Source organism: Rhea pennata, chromosome 3 (genome assembly GCF_028389875.1).
Source record: "Rhea pennata isolate bPtePen1 chromosome 3, bPtePen1.pri, whole genome shotgun sequence".
NCBI lineage: Eukaryota > Metazoa > Chordata > Aves > Rheiformes > Rheidae > Rhea > Rhea pennata.
Window position 1 is genome coordinate 45056595 of NC_084665.1, and position 20688 is coordinate 45077282.

At 39.8% G+C, this 20688-nt stretch overlaps 1 protein-coding gene across 1 annotated transcript; it reads right to left on the reverse strand.

Moving 5' to 3' along the window:
- Positions 1-368: 368 nt before the first annotated feature.
- UNC93A (unc-93 homolog A) lies at positions 369-20433 on the reverse strand. The gene is made up of 8 exons (XM_062573661.1): positions 20347-20433; positions 17224-17405; positions 16195-16424; positions 13117-13245; positions 10038-10255; positions 8774-8909; positions 7217-7348; positions 369-640 (listed from the first exon to the last, which is right to left on the reverse strand). The coding sequence occupies exons 1-8, from the start codon at positions 20431-20433 to the stop codon at positions 369-371; spliced, it is 1386 nt and encodes a 461-aa protein (XP_062429645.1).
- Between the last annotated feature and the right edge of the window lie 255 nt (positions 20434-20688).

Genomic DNA, 20688 nt, shown 5'->3' on the forward strand with positions numbered 1-20688 from the left:
TAGTTGCTGTCTTCTGATGTTGCTTGTGTGCTTTTCATGTTTGGTTCTAAAACTAGTTTGCCATTTCTGATCCACAGATACAAGAACGTAAGGATTTTAAAAGTCTTTATTAGGATTTTATTAGTTAAAAAAGAGACAAAATTGAGTTGGTTATCTGTATGAAAGGATGAAGTCAGATAATCTTCCCTTATTAAGCTGAGATGTCGAAAGGACTTTTTACTCCTAAGACTTTTATATTACTCAGAGCTTGAAATCTGTTCCTTTACTCTCTTTCTGGAAACAGGCAGCACACTTCAGAGCACCACTGGAAACACTGTCTGTAGGAGCTAGCCAGCTTGCGGTGCGTGCATCACTCTGACCCTGTTGGATTACATGCGTGTTTCCTGAGTAAGAGATCCTACTTTTTCCTTTTCAGTAGTAGGTGTAGTAGGTGTCCCAGGAGAGCTTTTGACTTCTATGTATTCCACTACTCCGTACATCACCATGGACACCACAAGCACGGCCAATAGAATGTACAGTTTGATGTAGACTTGCAAGAAAGTGCTATAACCAAAAGCAATGACAAATCCAACTGATTCCCAAAGGCGGTAATTTGCAAAGGCAGCCTCCTTGTGTTTCTCAAATAAAACACCGTAGAGTCCTATGAGTAAGGAGAGACAAGGCTTGTGATGGTTAAGTCTGAAACCATGTATTTTCTGCAATGGTGTAAACAGAATCATAGAATTATAGAATCAGTAAGGTTGGAAGGGACCTCTGGAGATCATCTAGCCCAACCCCCCTGCTCAAGCAGGTTCACCTAGAGCATGCTAGACAGGGTTGCATCCAGGCAGGCCTTGAATTTCTCCAGAGAAGGAGACTCCACAACCTCTCTGGGCAACCTGGTCCAGTGCTCCGTCACTCTCACAGGGAAGAAATTCCCCCTCACGTTCAGGCTGAACTTCCTGTGCTTCAATTTCTGCCCGTTGCCTCTTGTCCTGGAGAGCCCAGAACTAGACACAGTACTCAAGAGGAGGCCTCCCCAGGGCTGAGGAGAGGGGCAGGATCACCTCCCTCGACCTGCTGGCAACACTCTTCCTAATGCACCCAGCCAATACCATTGGCTTTTTTGGTCACAAGGGCACATTGCTGGCTCATGGTCAACCTGTCATCCACCAGCACTCCCAGGTCCTTCTCTGCAGAGCTGCTCTCCAGCAGGTCAGCCCACAGCTTGTGCTGGTGCCTAGGGTTATTTCTCCCTAGCTGCAGGACTCTGCACTTGCCCTCGTTGAACCTCAGGAGGTTCCTCTCCGCCCAGCTCTCCAGCCTGTCCAGGTCTCTCTGAATGGCACAGCCCTCCGGTGTGTCAGCCATTCCTCCCAGCTTGGTATCATCAGCAAACTTGCTGAGGAGGCACTCCATCCTCTCATCCAGGTCACTGATGAAGAAGTTGCACAGGATGGGACCCAGTCCTGAGCCCTGGGGGACGCCACTAGCCACAGGTCTCCAACTGGACTCCACACCACTGACAACGACCCTCTGAGCTCTGCCTTTCAGCCAGTTCTCAATCCACCTCACTGTCCACTCATCTAAACTACACTTCCTGAGCTTATTTAGGAGGATGTTATGGGATAGACTACGATGGTGAAATAAACTGTCCTGCATAAATGTCAGATCAAGGAGAATATAAGTTTTATCTTAGAACATTTTATACTCATACAAAAAGTTAGAAGAAGTTAAACAACAGAGCAAAAATGACAAAATATAGAATACTGGAGAAAAAAGAAACAAAAACAGCAAGAAGGAAGAAAGAACCTTTTCTGTTGAAGTGAGGTGGCAAGAAGTTTATTTTTCAAACTATCAGCCCCAAACAGGAAGGCTCTCACACTGACCAGTGAGAATGTAAATAAGGAGGAAGAAAAAATGGACAGAAATGGCACTCTATACAGTAGGGTCTCCATGTACAGCTACATGGAGCCTGAGAAGTCTTGACCAAATCCTTGCACACTTTCAAAGAACAGAGGATAGGGGCATTAGGAACCAAGCTGCTATTACCATTTTGGGGTAGAAAGGATCAAGGACCCATAAAAAACTCCCTGCTGGCATCCTTCCCCACTTCTGTGGGGGAACATGCATGGACCCTGCATACACTATGTGCTTTTTCTCAAACCATTTCTTTTGTTTTGAGAAAAAAAATAATCATATAGTGGAAAGATGGAGTATTCTAACATCCCATTTGCCCAACCTAAGAACATGCAGAGACTTTTTACATAAAATACCTTGTTTTCATCAGAACTTGCCCTTTGGAAACTCCCAGGTAAGATTTTCAGTGTTGCCAGTGGTAGCAACTTGTGCTATTCATACTAGCTATGTTATATGAAACAAATAAACGGATCCAAAACACTTGAATCACAGAGTCCTGGAAAATAAAATACATAGCTGCAACTTTCCTCATATTTAACATATGAAGGAGACTTGCTTCTCAGAGATAATCCAATTTTCAAATTTTCTGCTGACAAAAATGATATCCTTGATGCATACCAAACCTATGGACAGCAACTGGGTAACTTGCTTGCCGATAAAGACTTATTTGATTGCACAGAGTTAAATCAATCAGCCTATGTCATTTGCGTTGACTGGAAATCCCTTAGCTCAGTTCAGTCAGCTACACACCCATTACTGGGATTCAGGAAGGGATCTCAGCCTCCATATCTGACTGGTCAGGGACACAGAACAAGGAAGAGCATCTACTTTCCTCTGGGTGCTGAGCCTGTACAAAAGTGGATGAAAAGGGTCAGGTTCCACTGATTCAGCTGTGGTGTGCAAGGAGGGAGGGGGAGCAATACAAAGAACCTTGACCCTTTTCATCCACTTTTGTACCTAACAACACATCTGTTTAAAATATGCACATTCAGCCAAAAGAGGCAGAGGAGTACAAAGTTCTCTAGAAGTGTGGGTAGATTCAAGTAACCTTTCAGCTTTGTTATGAAGGGGAAGCCATGATGTGTATGTAAAAACTCACTGCTTCCTGATGACTACAAGATGACATTTACTGAATGTTTCAATTTAGTAGGTGAGCAGACATGATGGAAAACCTGGGTGAATGTATCACAAGATCTACTTAGTTCATTAACCTCACTAAGTGTAGTGTACAGCAAGTTATTTGAGAATCCTTCATTGTTTTGCCTAATAAATGAGCTGTTGTACAATCTGTTCATAGCAGAGACTTTGCTGATAAGCCCTGTGTTTTCTTCTGAAAAAGGATTTTTACAACATGAAAATAGCAGATTAGTGAAGGAAGTCTTGTATAGGATGGTTTCTGATGCCATGACATTCCTAAGTATAAAGATTCTGGATTTTAGCTGGTAGCTTTTTTTCTTTTGCTATTTTGAAGCCTTCTTTTTTAGTTAAAACAATGAGGGAATCAAGTGGGGATCAGGTTTGAAGTTAAGCTGTGGGAAGAGCTGGCTTGGCAGAAAAGTTCTGGTTTCCAGGATGCATATGTGGTATTAGTTAGCAGTCACATAGGAAAACAGTAGTTTCTCTCCCTCAGATATAAACCTTTGTCCATATAACAAATGCTGCTGAGTACAGTGTTTGGCACAAGCTGCCTGGCTGAAGCTTCAGGAGGACCTGCAGGACTGAGCAGAGAGGCTATGAAGTCTGAATTCTTGCTGGCAGTGACAGACCTTCAATTTCATGGAAATAAATCCCTCTGCTTACCCCTGCCTCTGCTTTCCTGCTCCTCCACCTTCCTCACCTTCCCCTGGTACTTGTAGGCATGTAGGTATAAAACAGAACTGCAGGAAATCATTTGCATCCAGTTCTATAAACTTTTCAGACTGATTCATAATCTTTCTAAAGAAGCTTGTCAGGCTGGAAAGAACTTTATTTTATTATGGTCTACCTGGTAGTCTTCTGCGACACAATTCTAATGTACACAGTGCAGTTATTACCAAGTAATAGTAGCAGCTGTGTTCAGTTTAGATAAGAGAAGGTACTATGCACTCTGAAATGAGATGTGTTCCATTGGAAATAAATGAGAGTGCACGCACACATACACAAACATACTAGGAAACCTTTATAAGATGAAGTGGCTCATCTAGTGTGAGCTTATGTATCCTCTAGTGGGGACTCCAGTACTAATTATCTACCATAGACCAGAGCAAACCATTTCTGATTACTCTAAAATGCTTTAATTATGGGGCATAATTTTGATGTTTTTATTCAGTCTATTGGGACTGAAGGGGCATTCATGGGAACTTGCCAAAAGAAGGACCACAGGCCTCAGCCTCACAGCTACTATTTTAGAGATCTTAGTCTCACAGTCTTTGGAGTTGTGATTTTCTCACCTGATATTAATGCTCTTACCCCTGTATAAAACTGATGAAGGGAAGAAGAGATTTAGTCCTAAATGGGCATAACAAAGTGAAGCTCCTGTTCTGGGATGTAGCATTGAGGAATAATGTCACAGCATCTTTCTGTTAAGGACTAAGTTCATTACTCAATAATTCAGTGTGACCTGTGCGTTTTTTTTTTTTACTGGGAACTCCAGAGCAGGGAAATGTTGTGCAAAGAGAAAGGCTTTTTCTTTTTCTTTTTCTTTTTTTTTTTTTTTTTTCCTTTTTTCTAGCTACCCACAAGATGTGAAATTGTCACAGGTATCTTCCAGGAATTTGGGACAATACAGTACTGTAACAGAGGTCAGTCTTGCCACAGCACTGCAAAGCTCATTAGCCATTATGTAAACACAAAGCGATGTTCATCATCTATCTCTTCAGGAGGAACTAAAAGCATTTCACAGCCTCATTCTATGACCATTAGGTCTTCTATGCCTAACCACTTTTCCTAGCAACAGCTCCAGGTCCCCCTTCATCAGGTGTGCAAGGTTCTCAGTGAGAAGATGTTCTTCCCAAAGGGGTCAAATGTTGAAGGGCAAGGCTTGTAGGGAAAGAGAGAAGCAGCAGAGTTGCTCCAATGACTCTGAGCTATGTCTCTCAGAAGAGTTTTGGGAAAAAGCTTGATGAACAGTCAGGGAGACTGTTGGCTGAACAGGCAAGAAATGAATGAATCGCTTTAGTTCAGAGGGCAAATCATCACTGATACTATCTTTCCAAAAACTGAATAATGAGAGCTACTGATTTAAAATTGTACTAAAGGCAAAAGGCTGTGTGTTGAGATGAGAGAAAATGAGAAGGTGTTGCTTGATATCTGAAGGGAGGCTGTCAAGGGGATGAGGACAAACTCTTTTCAGTAGTGCCATGTGACAAGGCAAGAAGCAATGGGCAGAAACTGAAGCACAGGAAGTTCAGCCTGAATGTGAGGGGGAATTTCTTCCCTGTGAGAGTGACGGAGCACTGGACCAGGTTGCCCAGAGAGGTTGTGGAGTCTCCTTCTCTGGAGAAATTCAAGGCCTGCCTGGATGCAACCCTGTCTAAGATGCTCTTGGTGACCCTGCTTGACTGGGAGGGGGGAGGGGGGTTTGCACTAGATGATCTCCAGAGGTCCTTTCCAATCTTACTGATTCTGTGATTCTGTGATATGCATACTTGCTCTCCTCTAAGGGATATGATCTGGAGCTGCCAGAGGGACAGAGAAGTCTAACTGTTCACTTTCCTGTTTGTAGAGGTGAGACTATACATATGCGGGGAATAAAATTGCTTGTAAGCACCAGGCAAAGGACCATGGCATTTTCCCTTTGACTCTCTAGGAGGAACACGTTAATTCACCCAGGGGACAAAGTCATCTAAACTAGAGGGATAAGGAGAAGGGAGGCCCAGTCACACACCCTGATGTGGGCCCAGGTCAGCTAGTTCTGTCAAATGCATATTCCTATGGTATCAACTAAATCTGAATTGGAGATGAAGGAAAAAATTATTCATGAAATAAGGCAGCAAAACATGTGAGCAGATGGGAAAGCATTTAACTGTGTCTTACTGACACAGATTATGGCATTGAGCTAAAAACACTCTCACTGACAATCATTACTAGACTGGAATTCAATTCACAGGAGACTATTGCTCTTTCTTACCCTTTCTAGCATTTTAGAATCTGTCTTCAAGTCATATGTACTGCAGTCTCTCTATAAAAGAACTTCTGCTAGTTTTGAGTGAGCTATAAGTTTAAAGAATCCCTTACAGAAGTGAATCTGTATCAGCTCATTATCTGAACTGTCATATATAATCACAAAACAGACAAAAGAAAACTACAGACAGATGTAATGCCTCAGACAAGAAGCCCAACCTTATCCTTCCAGTAACTGACTCTCAGGATAAAAGTGCAAGAAATGATACAAGTACAGAATGCTCTTTCCCCTCCAATGCCCTCCTGATTCTGAAAATCAAGAAGTAGGGACTTCCTGAGTAGGAGAATTCCTCTGGACTCTCTCGCTTAATAGCTCCCAAGAACATTTCCTCACTGAAGTGATGTAATTCCACTTTAAAGCCATTTAAATTTGTTGGTTTCGTAAACCCTTTGGCATTGAATTGTGAAAAAGTATTTCCTTTGTTTTGTATTAAGCTTGCTACCCGATAACGTCATTTGGTGCCACTAGTTCTATTATTATGAGAATAGCGAATAAATCATCCTCTATTCACTTCCTCATACTATTTATGCTCTTACTGACAGCCTCCCTTAGTTATCACTTGTCCAGGACAGAATATCCTAGTATGTTTAGTCTTTCTTCATGTGAAAGTCTCCCATGACTTTACTCATTTTTACTGCCTTCTTGTACCTTATCATGTTTGATTGTATGTTTTCTGAAATGGAACAAATGAGAACTGCATGCATCATGGATTTATTTGGTTGAATAATGTTGCTCTCAACGGTTTTCTCTTTTAATTTCTTTATGATTACTTCTATTGTTGCAGAGCTTTTTTTTTGTCAGCGTACTTTCCTTTATTACAACAGACAGGCTAAATATATCACTCTTCTGAACTGTGCAGTTTTCTATGAAAAACCCACACTCCTCCAGAAAATTTATTCTGAATCTGTTATCATCTTCCAGGATGTTCTTTCTACAACTTGGAAAGAATTGTGTTCATAAGCATTCTAGCTATTTATTACCAGTCTGTTTTCTTATTTGTTTTACTGTCTAGTGAGCTACCATATTTCTTTCATATTCCATCTTAAACCTGTTATAATTTTTATGCCCGTATGTTCTAAACCAGGTTGCTTATAAATAAGAACATGCAGGTTTTTATATCTCAAAAGAATTCATTTCACTGTCACCAGGACTTACCATTAGTTTGTGTCTGCCAAACGGCATCGGCTATGCCCCAAAGAGCAGGGAATATGAAAAACACAACCAGCTGTTTAGGATGAGGTTTCCACAGCAGTAGTGCTATTATACTGGCAATGTTCGTAATTGTAGCTGTCAGTTTAGAAAGAAAGAAGAGAAATACAAATTATAAACAGGAGAGATAGGACACCTGGGTAAACTTTCAGATTCTTGCCTCAACTAAAACACAAAGCAATCCTGTTTTCACTCACTGAGCTGATATCACATGAAACACAAGACAACACAGTTCTTCTTTAACAGTCTTTAATTAATAATGCTGAACACTGTCCTAAACTCAGAGATCCTCTCGGCTGATTGGCTTTTATCCTAGAAGTCAAGAACTGCCATTGGGAACAACCAAACCAAAATATCATTGAGTAGGAGAAGGTGCTGCCAAAAGATCTGGAATCCTAGTGTGGGGCATGTGGCAGGGGTAAAGATAAACTGTTCTCTGCTCTTTGTATAGTCCTTAACCACAGATTTCCTTTCAGGGCCAGAGGAGACAAGAAAGCATATATAAAAGGGTCTGCTGTCTTTCTGTCTGTCTTTTTGCAGGCAGAATGTAGATTAGTCACTCAAAGCCTGTTTAGGAGAATTGAGGGATTCAGAGATCCTGGATTACTAAAACTATGTCTTCTTGGATTATTGGTTGTTGTTAAATCTATAATGATTTTCTTGAGTGAAACATATGCTAAAGACAGACATATAAATATAAGAAACACTGAATTAGTGACTGCAGCAGGAAGGGCTCTAAATTTCTTCTTCTTAAAAATCCCTGTGGAGGAAATGTCCAGAAAGATACACACAGACTTCATGGAAGTAAGGTACATTTTACACTGAATAACTTGGATAGTGGAACACAAATGAAATACTTCTTGATATTTTTCTATCTGCAATTACTCACTGGAACTGTATGCTCTGGAGAGAAAGATGTTCTTAATTATGCACATCTCTTCTCATGGCAACCTGAAAACTATTGGCCATTAGACACCTTAAGTTATTCTGACACAGGCATATTTTTCACCATATAGAACAAGTAGTTAAAATGACACAGTCCAACCTCTAAAATTTGTCCTGAAATGATCAGACTGATTACTGAAAGTTCCAAGTTCACTGATACTTTCAGTCTCAAATCAATGGTGTATCTTATTAGGTTCTCTGTGGTTTTCACCCCAAAAATTTTAAGAGGTTTGACCCAGATGGAGAAATCCTTCTCAAGTATAAACAAACATCCACATTCTAAGATCATTTATCATCAGTTGCTTTAGAGCTATAGTGTCGTATCTGAATAGATAGTGCCCTATATGTGAACTATACCACGAGCAAAGTAATTTAAGTCAGTGACTTGAATACAGCAGTTAACTGTGCTGCCTCTCTTCTCATGAATCGTACTTGCCTCTAGATCATTTTGGTTTTAATTGATAGCTGATAACAAGATGGCTCTTTGTCCTTCATGCAAGCAGGTGCACTGGATTTGACATACCACTTGAGATGATCCTTCAAGTGACCTTTACATACCTATTGCAAATAGAAGTTTTCTCCCTGTGAACTGAGAGATCTTTCCAAAGAGCAGAGAGCATAGGGAATTTGTAGCTGAAAAGCAGATCATCACAAAGCCAACATAATGAATCCCCAGGGCACAGGTCACATAGGTCTGGAAAAGAAGAGACAGCGGTGACACATTTGCTTTGGTGAAAATATGCAGCTAAGGTTCAAGGGTCTTAGCCAGAGTATTTGGTAAATAGCCAGCATGGACATGATCAAAGGAGCACAGCTACAGTTTGCTGACAGCTCTCTGGAATACTGACATAACTGGCCTTCAGCAGTGTTACTCCTAACCCAGTTCCCAGTCAGATTGGTGCCTTCAAACAGAGCAGTAACATGCAGGAAAAGAAGTTGGAGCACTGCTTGCTGTGCAAATAAACCTCCTGGTGGTGGCACAAAGGATGCTCTGCCCTCTCCTTTATAGCACACAAAATGAGAATTGACAATCAGCACTACAGCTGTTATGGAGCAGCTACCAGGCAGGCAATGAGGAGGACTTCACCTACAAGAACATACAGCAGTAAATGCACTCTTCTATCTGCTAATATTTAAGATTAAAAAGCTTAAGTGTCAAATAAACAGCTCATGAGGTTTGCCTCCTTTCTTTGAAGACTTTCTCAGCAAACATCTGGAGAACACACCTGCTGTGTGTCTAGGTTTTGTAGAGAAACTGAAGGAGCAGAGGTGGTTCTGATCTTTTCAATATGTCAGGTTTTGGAACCTGCTGCATTTGTGACTGGTGAGGGCTTCTGACCAGCCATTCTGAGAGTTTGCCCTCTTATTGTAAAGGTCTTCAAAATAAAATGTGTGGTATATGTGCTGACTTGTACTTACACAAACTCCGGGGAAATCAGAGGAATGAGAGATTAAAAAAAAGCTTTGCAGACTTCTGGCTTTTCTCCCAGTTTGTTATTTATAACCAACTGAAGAGCTTGAACCTGTAGCTCTCTGCTGTGGCCTCCACTGATGAGTTAAGGTCTCCTCAATGTTCTTTTTAAGACTGTTCCAAGGAACATATTTACTGGTGGCCTCTCCTTTTTGAAGATGTCACTCAGAGTTCATTCAAGTAGAAATAAACAGTAATTTGGCTAACCACAAATTGCCATTGAAAGTATCTTAATTTAGCAAGTGAATATAGATCAGATGCAATACTAAGACACAAAGGCACAAAGAACAATCATCAGGCACAAATAGATTTGTCAGTCATTCTCATTGTCATTGTCATTGTTATCCACACCTTTGTGTAGTCACCAGCAAGAAATCCCTGTTCAAACCCACTGTACACTGTCAGAGGGATTAGAAGACACTGTCTTTTATCTTTAAGTTGCTGGAAAGTTGCTAGGAACGTAGACCAAAAGGATGGTGTCTTTGTTATTTCTCTCTCAGTCTCTGCTTGGTCAGATTTGATCTGGTCCAGAAATATAACAATCAGCAACACAGCTAGCACACCACTAGCTGCAAAAACAAAACAAAAAAATTCATGAAAAAGTGAGGAATGCAAGACGAATGATGGGAAATTGCTTGCTGCTGTTATTGTTCTGATTTAGTGCTTAGCTCTGTATGAGATGTTTTGGCAGATGAATTTGATTCCGCTTCAGAGTAAAGGCCATTGCTGTGTAAACAAGAAGGCCTGATCTAAATTCACATCTTCTGCATACAGCTGCAGACCTCGCAAATCCTTTCTGCTTAACTGAGACTTGCCTGTTGTTACAGCCACCAAGCCAGCTGCACTGCTGCAGAGGGTGATGGCTCACCCTTCCAGGTCAAGAGGTCCCAGGGATGGGGAGCTGGCCAGAAAGAGCTCCCTTTGGATCTATCAAAAGGCTTTAAATCAACACAGGAGAGGAATATTCACTTTTGGTGCCAAAGTATTCATGGTTAGGGGGGATCTTCCTTCAAATACATGGAAAGTAAAATAAATGGCTAGAAGTAGAACTGCTGTCTTGGATCCCAGTATATATTGATTCTTTTTTTTCTTTTCTTTATTTTTTTTTTAGTAATGCTTTGAGTAAGAAATATGTACTATTTTAAAGATGACAGTAAGCAACTCAGGATTACTTGATAAAGATCAATACTACAGCTTTGAACCTATAACTTCCTAGCAGAAACAGTATATAAAAGAGTAAACTGGATAGTCAATCAACAAATTATTGTGTATGTATTGGTCTGTTTTGGTTTTCAAATGAATCAATAGGATTTTGTTCATGTTGTCAAGAAGATAATTGTGGTTCATAATACACAAGAAGCAGCAACAGAGTGGCAACTGATTGCTTTATATCAAATGCGAGCTGTGATTATGTCTCCTATCTTACTGATGTTGACTAGAAATCCATCTATAGAAGCAAATGTATTTACAGGATAAGAGGAGAACCGGTTCCCTCTTTCCCTCCTCATTGCTTGTTTAATGTGCTCCTTTGGTACAATATCTGTGTATGGACATGTTCTTTTAATATCCAAATATATTAGCAGATTCACAGTAAACTGCCTCAAATTTTTGTTCTGTTTTATTACTTTTTTCTCATGCATGTCTCCTAAAATTGAATATATACTCCCAAGTACAGGTTTTCCACTATGGCTGGAGTGTAAACCATTAGTGATGTAAACGATTGTCAGCTCTGTCAGGGTGCTTACTAGTGTTCATGGACTGATTACAGGATATTTATGGATGACAGCAGGATATTCACATCTACAGAACAAATATTCTAACATGCAGCAAGTGAATCAAGAGTAATTATAGGAGATAGGTAACTATATGGCTTTAGAGTGCTTAATATGAACACAGATAGAAACATCCACACTTCTTGAGAAAACTAAAACCAAAAGACTTATTTATTATTATGTCCACCAAAACAGTGCCAAATATGTATTCAGAAACTAAATAGAAGAGATACGTTAAAAACTGTCTGTGAATGAAATGTTTAGCTATTTAGTTTCCCTCGAGGTAGGAAAAGACATATCTTTTATTAAGAGCTTAAAAGAAAAATGAGACCCCACTGATGCTGGGTCAGTAGACAGCAGGGTTGCATTCATTTTGTATGAGCAAAGCCTAAGGGAGTGTTATATATGTTAGTCAACAAATTTAGATTTGAACTTGTGAGCCAAACCTGCCCTTAACAAAAAGGCATTAGCTCCAGCATACTTTGGAAGGGGAGTAGGGGAATATTCTTTGCATTTTTGCAGTAATTAGAAATGGAAGTTGGGGAAGGAGAGAAGCTTTTCTGTGACTGACTTGTTTGGTAAGGGCTGGGTCTGACCAGATCATGTATTTTTTGTCTGAATATATGAGAAATTCTGCACATCAATCTCAGCATAAAGAGTGCATCTATATACAGAGAATGCAAAGATATTTTAACTGCAGTAAGGTGACATGTCACCTTGTGAGATACTTCCCAGTTATCCAGAGAAGAATTTATATTGAGCCAGATGCATTTTGAACTTTCCTCACTGTTACAAAATGTCACTGAAAGGTATCTTTATATATCTATTTTTGTCTTTCCAGTTTTTGACAGCATCAGCCTTCCCTGTCTTTGATTCCTCTCTAACCTAAATGAAAGAGAGATATGCCAATTCACCTAGTGTTTCTCTTTTTACCCTTCACACTAAGGTATTATAATTCAAGCACCACAGCTGAGAATTGACTGAAACTGTAAAATCTCATCAGGGAAGCAAAAATCTCCCCCCAAACTTTTATATGTTCTGAGAGTTGTGGTTCAGGTCCAAATCAAATTATAGTACAGTTCTTGAGATAAAGCTGTGTTATATATACTAAGACATTCTCCCGCCAATTCTGAGGGAACTATATAGGCATTCCCAGATGGCTACAAGTTAGCCAGTTCAGGTACCATTAGCAGGGCTGCTATTAGCACCATGGACTTCTGCATGCAAATAGAAACCTACTGTCAGTTACTTGTTTGCTATTACTGATAACAAAGATAATGAATTTAAAGCTATCATCTCATGTATATCTAGACAAAGTTCTATAATTTTCTAATTGCAGTGTAGAAATACTTTTGAGTCTACTTTGTAGAGAAACACTAAAACAGTGCGGGGCACCATCCTGGGCTTCTGCTTTACTCCAGGTGAAAAATAAATGTAAAAGCATGTCATGCATCTTAAGACAAAAATGATGTGGCACTGGCATAAAGCATCTGGATTTTTTTAAGGAGTTTGTTTACAACTCATGGATATCTTACTTCCTTTTAGCAAATCAGATTAAAGGAGGAAATTAGAAAGTTAGTCTGCAAAATCATCCCTAGTTTCACAAATAGCAGGTTCCTCATCAGTAATATGCATTAAAGATTGTTTGGATTACTTACCAGTGTAGACCCCTAGCAGCGTGTAGATTAAGGACTTTGAAGGTCCTGCTGACTCAGTGATATTAGTGGCACCACTCATCGTACAGTCATGTGCTCCACAGCAGGCCAGGTCTTCATCTGAGATCTCCACTAAATCAGTGAGAACCAAAAGAAAGGCAGAAGAGAGGAGATCAGATGAGTGCAGACTACATACAAGGATGTAAAGAGAAGGGAGTCTAGTATTCAGTGGCTGGTCATGGCTTCACATCCCTCCCAAAGAAGTTTAACTCCGGAATGAAAACTTGCTTTAACTGAAACAGCTGCTCAAGACAGAGCACTTAATGATTATAAGAAGACTCAATCCAGAGGCTTAAATCTGAATCCAATTTCAGCTTGCTGTATTTAAAGTTCCAGTATGTATCAGTACCTCCTAATCATAATACCTTGCAGGACAGATTTCTTTTAGTTTACAATATCCCTGAATAGTGGGACCTGAGTTCTACAGCCACAGCCCACCGTCCCTCTCCGGGTAATTTCTGCATGTGTTACAGGAATAGAAACCACCTTGAGATACCTTTTCATTTTATAAAATTAAATTGCAATTAGCTGTAATTGAGTCTTCCAAAGAACCTGCTCTTCCTGGTTTTATTACTATTTGAGAACATGGAAATAAAACAGTTTAGCAGGGTTTGGAGTAAGACTTTTGCTTTGTCTAATCTCTTCAGTCTTGTGCTAGGCACATGTCAAAGATGCATCCATATGTATATTCACACAGTGTGTCATAAGACATCATGCCCTCTTCCTCCTGCACTCTTTCTGTAGAGACAAAGTGCTAACCCAAAGTGTGTGCCCGAATAAGCTGTGTATAGTGCTGGAGAAGGATCAAAAAAAAAAAAAAAAAAAAAAAAAAAAAAAAAAAGAAAGAAAAAAGAAAGAAAAAGAAAACTTCCCGTTATTTCAGCAACGTCTATTGCATAATTTGTCCTTGGTTCAAGCAAAACAAAGGACAATACAATGAACCTAGGTTGCGGTTATTGTGTAACTACTTCTACAGAATTTCTCACTGCTTCCAGTTACAGTGACATGAACCAGCTATTCAGTAGCTTCATGAACAGCTTCAACATCAGATAAAACTGAAAAAGATGAAGAAAAAGATGAAAAAATCATTACCTTATTCTGGCTAATGGCTATTACTGCACTTCACACAATAGAACTTCAGCAAAGTTACCACGTACAAAAGTTGAGTCACATACAAAAGATGAATAAAGCATGGAAGAGTGTAAAACTAGTTTTCAATCTGGTCATAAATCATCTGAAGGTGAAGGTACACATGCAATTACTGATATGAAAGCTACAAGGTAAGGTTTGCTCTGCTCTTCTGGAAATATGGCTGTAATACTGATGACTGAGAAAGGATGTAAATCATGATTTACATTGATTCCTGTCTTCTGCTGTAGTGTTACCTCATGATGTACCTTGCCTTGCTGTGTGTGGATATGACGCCAGCAATATGTCAAGTGCAAGCTTGTATCTGAGGCAAAAGACTGAGTGCCCTGGAGACCCTCACTTGTACCCAGAAAGATCCCAGTAGACTAAAACTGATCCTCACTGGCAAGGCAGAGTTGGGAAGTTTATTGTATGACTGCTCATGCCACTGCTGTTGTGCAGATATATCCTTAGGTTTTGAGAACTGTTCATTGCAAGCCTCCCAGAATCAGCATTTCCTGATATCCAAAATAAATAATAATGAATAAATAAAAGTTAGGCTTTTCTTAGAATTTACAAGTACATCCTTAGACATGAAACTAGGAGGGGATATACAAGAATGACAAGGAAGATTTCAATCCTCTTATTAACATCAATTAACATGATGTGAGTTGTGAGGTAGGGGAGGGTAGAACAGTTGCAGTCTGTGCAGATCTCACTTCTGCACTATGTCTTGGCTACCTCTGCCCTAAAATGAAATGAAAATGGCTAGTCCCTTCTGAGACAGTGTATAGTTCAGTAATTAGCTCAGCATGGCTCTGTTGCACTTGATGTAGTCATGTAGTCTTCAGCATTTGGCTTTGAGGGTTTTTCATCTATAGTTGGTTGGGTTTAAAGGAAGCCTGATTCTTCACAAGTATCACACCTTGGCATTATCTTGTATCATGACAACTACCCTGCCATAAACCTAAGGATTCAAAGTTTAAAACTTGATGCCAACACCCTGATATTTATGCTTAATATAAAATGTATCTGAATACCCTCCAGAGGACAGGTTTAACTGAGCCAGGGAGAGAGGTAACTTCTTGCTATTTATAGTAGCACTATATATGGAAAGCTCCTTCTTCTGCTTCCATCCTACTTTGACTTTGATAGGATAGAGAATGCATGCAAGACAGTACAATAATAATACTGCAGCATTTTGAATCTCTTAGTTGATGCCCAGGTATTAATTTATCTTCATAATCACTCTTTTAAAGCTTATGCCAATTACAAGCATGGGAAATTATGGCAGTGTTGTTGAGTGATTTCTTCAAGCTACATCTGTATCTGTTGTCTGAGTCTGAAATACAACAGAGGAGTCTTGGCATGTAGGCTGCTGCCAATATCTAGCTCTATTTCTTCTTGACAGTTCTGTAAAGCACTAAATTTTAGTAAGTACCAACATCAGTTTGACTAACCTTGAACAGAAAATTAATTAAATACTACAAGCTTCCTGAGACAGCTGCTTCAGTGTTTTGCCTTTTGTTTTAATCCACTTTAAATAAAAGTCAGATCTGAAAGACTGTCTCTGCCAGGAGCCAATCTATGTTTTACCACATAGGGGTGGAATTCAAAAGGAATTCAGTTCTTTTTCTGAGCTAGTTGTCTGAATTCTCTTTATAGTTGATGTAGAGTTGATAGAAAACAGACACTTCAAGAGAGCAATTTAGCTGAACTATTTCAGACATGAACCTTCAGATGAGCTAAGTCACATCAAAGATGCCCGTATCCATGGACTATGAAGGAGACTGAGGGTCACCAGCTCTGCTATAGAGATGTACTTCTTAACAATCCAGAGCTAATTGGTATATACAGTAGAAAGAAATGCCATGATATCTAAATATATTTTACCTTTGTTGGAAGATTGGACCAATATTAGGGATGAGATAAGATTTCCCCAGACTCCAGAGGACTGGAATACCAAAAAGAAGACTCCAAAATACTGGTTGATAATGTCTTTTCCAATTTTTCCTGCTTTCTCAGCATATGAAATGCCAGCAATGGTGAGGTAAGTGCATTTGGCGGACCAGAGCGGTGCTCCTCCTAAGCCCAGGATCACAGAGGTAGGGATCAGTGTGTACCTGCCAAAAAAGAACACTATTTAGCACATTTATCATCCCTTAGCATAATAATCATCTGCCCAAAGATCCAGAAGGTAAAAAAAAAGACATCAAAGAAATAGATTTATCCTTTATGTGATTCAGCAAATCTATTACATGAAACAAAGAATGAAAAGAACCTTGTGAAACTTAGGGTCTGAGAGCACTTGCAGCAGTGTCCAGGGACTGGCTAGGTCTGTGCTCATGTGCCCTATCCCCTTCTAATTGAAAACTAGATTGCATCTGCCTCTGAGAAGACATAGATCACAATATTCCTCTGCAGAATTACATCCCCCTCTCACTAAAGAGCATAACTGCATTGTCCTTCCGCCTCAGAAAGCGCAAGGCAGGAGCACAGTTCTGCCTGTGCTCCCAGAGGCACTAGCTGAAAGATTAGACTAGACTAGACTTCTATCTTTCCAAAATAGACTTAAAAGGCATTTGGATTTTAAATGAAACTTCCGATTTTCTTCTTTCTTTCTTTCCTTCTTTTTTCTGAAGGGAAATTGCTACGTACACAAGTTAGAAAAGCAGCTTCAGATGGATGGGGGGATGGATGCACGTTCGTTCTGGCTCTTTGCACCTTTTCATCTCTCTACTCCACCTGGTACCAGATTTATCCCTGTTTCTTGCAGGTAATACCTTTGGGGTAGCATCCAACTTTAAAATCCACAACATGGAAGTAGGGTACAAATTGGGTAGAAATAGGACTTCACCCTGATGGTTATTTAGTCTGAACATAACATACAAGAGTTCAAGTATTTAAACTGAACACTAGTACCAGCTAGCGTAGAAGTTGCCTAAGGAGAACGTGATGTAGCAGCACATAGAGCTTGCGATGGTCCACTTGCAACCCAGCTTCTTGATGAGGATTGGAGGGAGGAACATGGATGAGAAGATAAGAGCAGCATAGATAACACTCAGGGAAGCAACACCCAGGCCTTCTTCTGAGTGGAGACTGCTCTGCATAGACAAAAACAATGGTTCATACAGACTTTACCACAAACATATGTTACTATTGTGTATGGAGACTGGCTTCAGGTAGAAAGAGACACAGAAACTGAGCCTGGGTATTACTATCTTCTTTCCCCAAAACAGTCTGATTACAGATTTATGGTTTTTCTCACCACGATAGCCCATTTCTGAAAATCTGATTCAGCTCCAAGTGAGGACTGTGAATTTGGGGCTCAGATTCAAAGTTTTGGTAAGTCACATTTTAGATTATTTGGTTTAATTAATTTGAAATTCTCTTTGAGAGCAAGCTGAGTGAAGAATAATCTCTTTTCTTGGTCTTCCTTTTTTGTCTCAAGTAAGAATATACTTAGACCTATATTGCGAGGGCTGACTCAGCAACAGTGAAAGAGTCTTTACTTTTAACAGGTCTGATCACTTCTAAATTCAGAGGCCAAGGTCCAAAAAAACTAATATGCTCGTAGTGGCCCTCTGTATTTGAAAACAGTTGAAGCACACACATTTTCACAAGCGAGGAACAAAATTTTACTGACCTAACTTGATCTAATCACATCTGGAGTTGTGTCCAATTCTGGGCTCCCCAGTACAAGAAAGACATGGATTTACTGGAGTGAGTCCAGTGAAGGGCTGCATGAGAAGAAGCTGAGATAACTGGAACTGTTCGACCTGGAGAAGAGAAGGCTAAGGTAGGATCTGATCAGTGTGTATAAATTTCTGCTGGGAGAGTGTAAAGAAGCTGAAACCAGACTCTTCTTAGTCGTGCCCAGTGGTGGGGTAAGAGACAATAGGCACAAACTGAAACACAGGAAATCCCACTCGAATGCAAAAAAACATTTCTTTACTGTGAGGGTGGTTAAATACTGAACCAGGTTGCTCAGAGAAGTTGTGGTATCTCCATCCTCAGATATATTCAAAATCCAACTGGATTCAGTTCTGGATAACCTGCTCTAACTGACTGTGCTTGAGGAAGAGGGTTAGATGAGGTCTCTAGAGGTCCCTTCCAACCTCAACTGTTCTGTGATTCTGTGATTTTATATTTTTATATTCAAATTATTTCTCATATTATCTTGATAATGTGAAAGTAAAAATGAGAAGATCAAAATGCTTCTTATCAACATTTTCCTGTTTGTTTCAAAAGCTAACATCAAGGTTCCTGAAGGAAGGGTTGGTGCTGGGAGATGACACTGGAGAGCCCTGGAGGAGACTATGGCTGCCAGTAGCATCACTGCAATCTGCTGAGCACCTTGATGTTTGCCATGGTCCAGTGGAGCAGAGACACATCAGCAGCCACACAGCTCCCGCAGTGGGAAGCAAGCATCAGAGCAGTAGAGTGAGGAAGTAATTTTCTCTGTAAAGCAATTCTTGCGTCAATATACTTGGGAACTGAAATAGCTGTTTTGTAAACATGCAGAGAAACTTCCTGATGACAGAGGTCTTATTTCAGACATAGATATGAAGCACATGCTTTTGTCAGCTACAGCTTCTAAAAATTGGGAGCTAGGCTTCCAAAATCATAAGATTAGCTTAATTGTTACCAGGATTCTTTGGCGGGGAGTCGGACGTTAAAATAGATTATACATAGTTTAAATGTTTCTCCTGCAGTCTGCAATAAAATAAAATAACCCACTTTTGATTGTGTCTCAGCAAGTCCTCCTTAACCACCAGGACAAAATGGAGACAGGAGGGGGTTCTTCTCTGAGTCTGCATACCTCCCTCCCGCTGCGGTGGGGGAGACTATGTTCCAGGACTGTGCCTGGAACGGTGCGTAGTTTCAGATGGCGTGATTGACCCACGGCTTCTTGTGTTTGACAGCTCCCCTCGTGAGTCTGCCCGGCTCATAACATCTCTATCCATTTTTGGGATTGTTTTTGCAGAATTGCCCTGAGCTTGGAATCTGACAGTGTTAGTAAGCAGAAACTGATCTAGGAAAGGAAAACAGGGGTACAGGACTGCACAGGACCTCCTTGTGAAATGGGGTTAGCCCCTGTTATTGCAGACAAGTGTATCATTTTATAAAAAAGAAGTGTTAATGAACTTATCCAGACCTACCTTTAAAGCATACAGATTCTTACATCAGTTGCAAAACTGGTCATGGTCAAAATTGGACCCAAATGCTCAGGGTCATGTTTTAGTATCCCGCTTAAACTAGCTCATGGACAGCTTATATCTGTTTCTCTGTTATTGAGCCAGCACAGCCTTCTAGCCTGAAAATTTCCTTCTTGTGTTTATCTACATTAAAATGTCAATAATATCATCTATTTTGTTTGTTTGGTTGTTTTTTTTTTTTGGCTGTGCTAAACAAGCCAGCTCTGAGTGTTCAAGTCATTTTAGAAACTCATCTCTCCTACTGGGTTTTAAGATGTTAAAGTCTGTACATGTGACAACTGTCAGTTTTTGTAAAATAATACTTTGGTTGTTGTGCTATATCATGAGATCAGGAATTATTGCATTATTTTATATGTACACTGTTTAGTGCATTGTACATACATTTTTATTATTTTACATTGCTATATAATAACAATAAAGCTATAGAGATTTAGAAACATTCAGAAGAAGCCTTTTCTGAAGTGGAATATGTTTTCCTTTTTGGAATATTTTCTCATGAGAAAAATTCACAGAAATTTAATTTTCGTTCATACAGCTTTTGAGGATGGAAAAAATGGTTTGGCATGAATATTCAAACTATTTTGAGAACTACTAGAATAAAACATTTAGTAGATGCTATGGAGTTTGGGTGAATGATATGAACCTTTGCCAAGCTGATATCTTTACCTAGCTCATTAAAAAAAAAAAAAAGAAAAAAAAAAGAATGCCTGTGCCTTCTTCACAGAAACCATGGAAAGACTTTCATATTTCACAGCAGCAGTTGGCCTGATGCCGATGCCCTTCTAGGCTAACTGTCTGGCCAACTGGAGGCAGATGCTCCACTTACCTGTAAACTCTGTAGCCCTCCATAAGCAGTAAAGAGAAGTAAAAATCCAAAAGAGATGACCAAAACATTCTTAAGATTCCTTTCCATGTTGACTCATACAAGAAAAAGGTCTGTCAGTGCACAGAGTTGATCCAATTTTTCCAAGGAATGCCTTGAAAGGGAGAAAAACAGGTTAAGTTTTGTTGGAAAAGGTCACTCTTCACTGCATTTGTAGTGGAAAGATTTGTTAATTATTTGAGGATTGGCCAATGAACTTTACTTTTTCTGATAATGAAAACTCCTTATGCGAATGTTACTCATTCACCTTTTGTGGCTGTGAGGCAATAATGAAAGCTCTCAGAG

What these genes read in the sequence shown, in the direction of transcription:
- UNC93A (XM_062573661.1), bottom strand. Translation starts at nt 20,433, where the DNA reads ATGGAAAGGAATCTTAAGAATGTTTTGGTCATCTCTTTTGGATTTTTA. An exon ending in GAGGGCTACAGAGTTTACAG is followed by an intron (nt 17,406 to 20,346) that starts GTAAGTGGAGCA and finishes TTGTCTATGCAG; the next exon opens with AGCAGTCTCCACTCAGAAGA. An exon ending in AAAACTTCTATTTGCAATAG is followed by an intron (nt 7,349 to 8,773) that starts GTATGTAAAGGT and finishes CTAAACTGACAG; the next exon opens with CTACAATTACGAACATTGCC.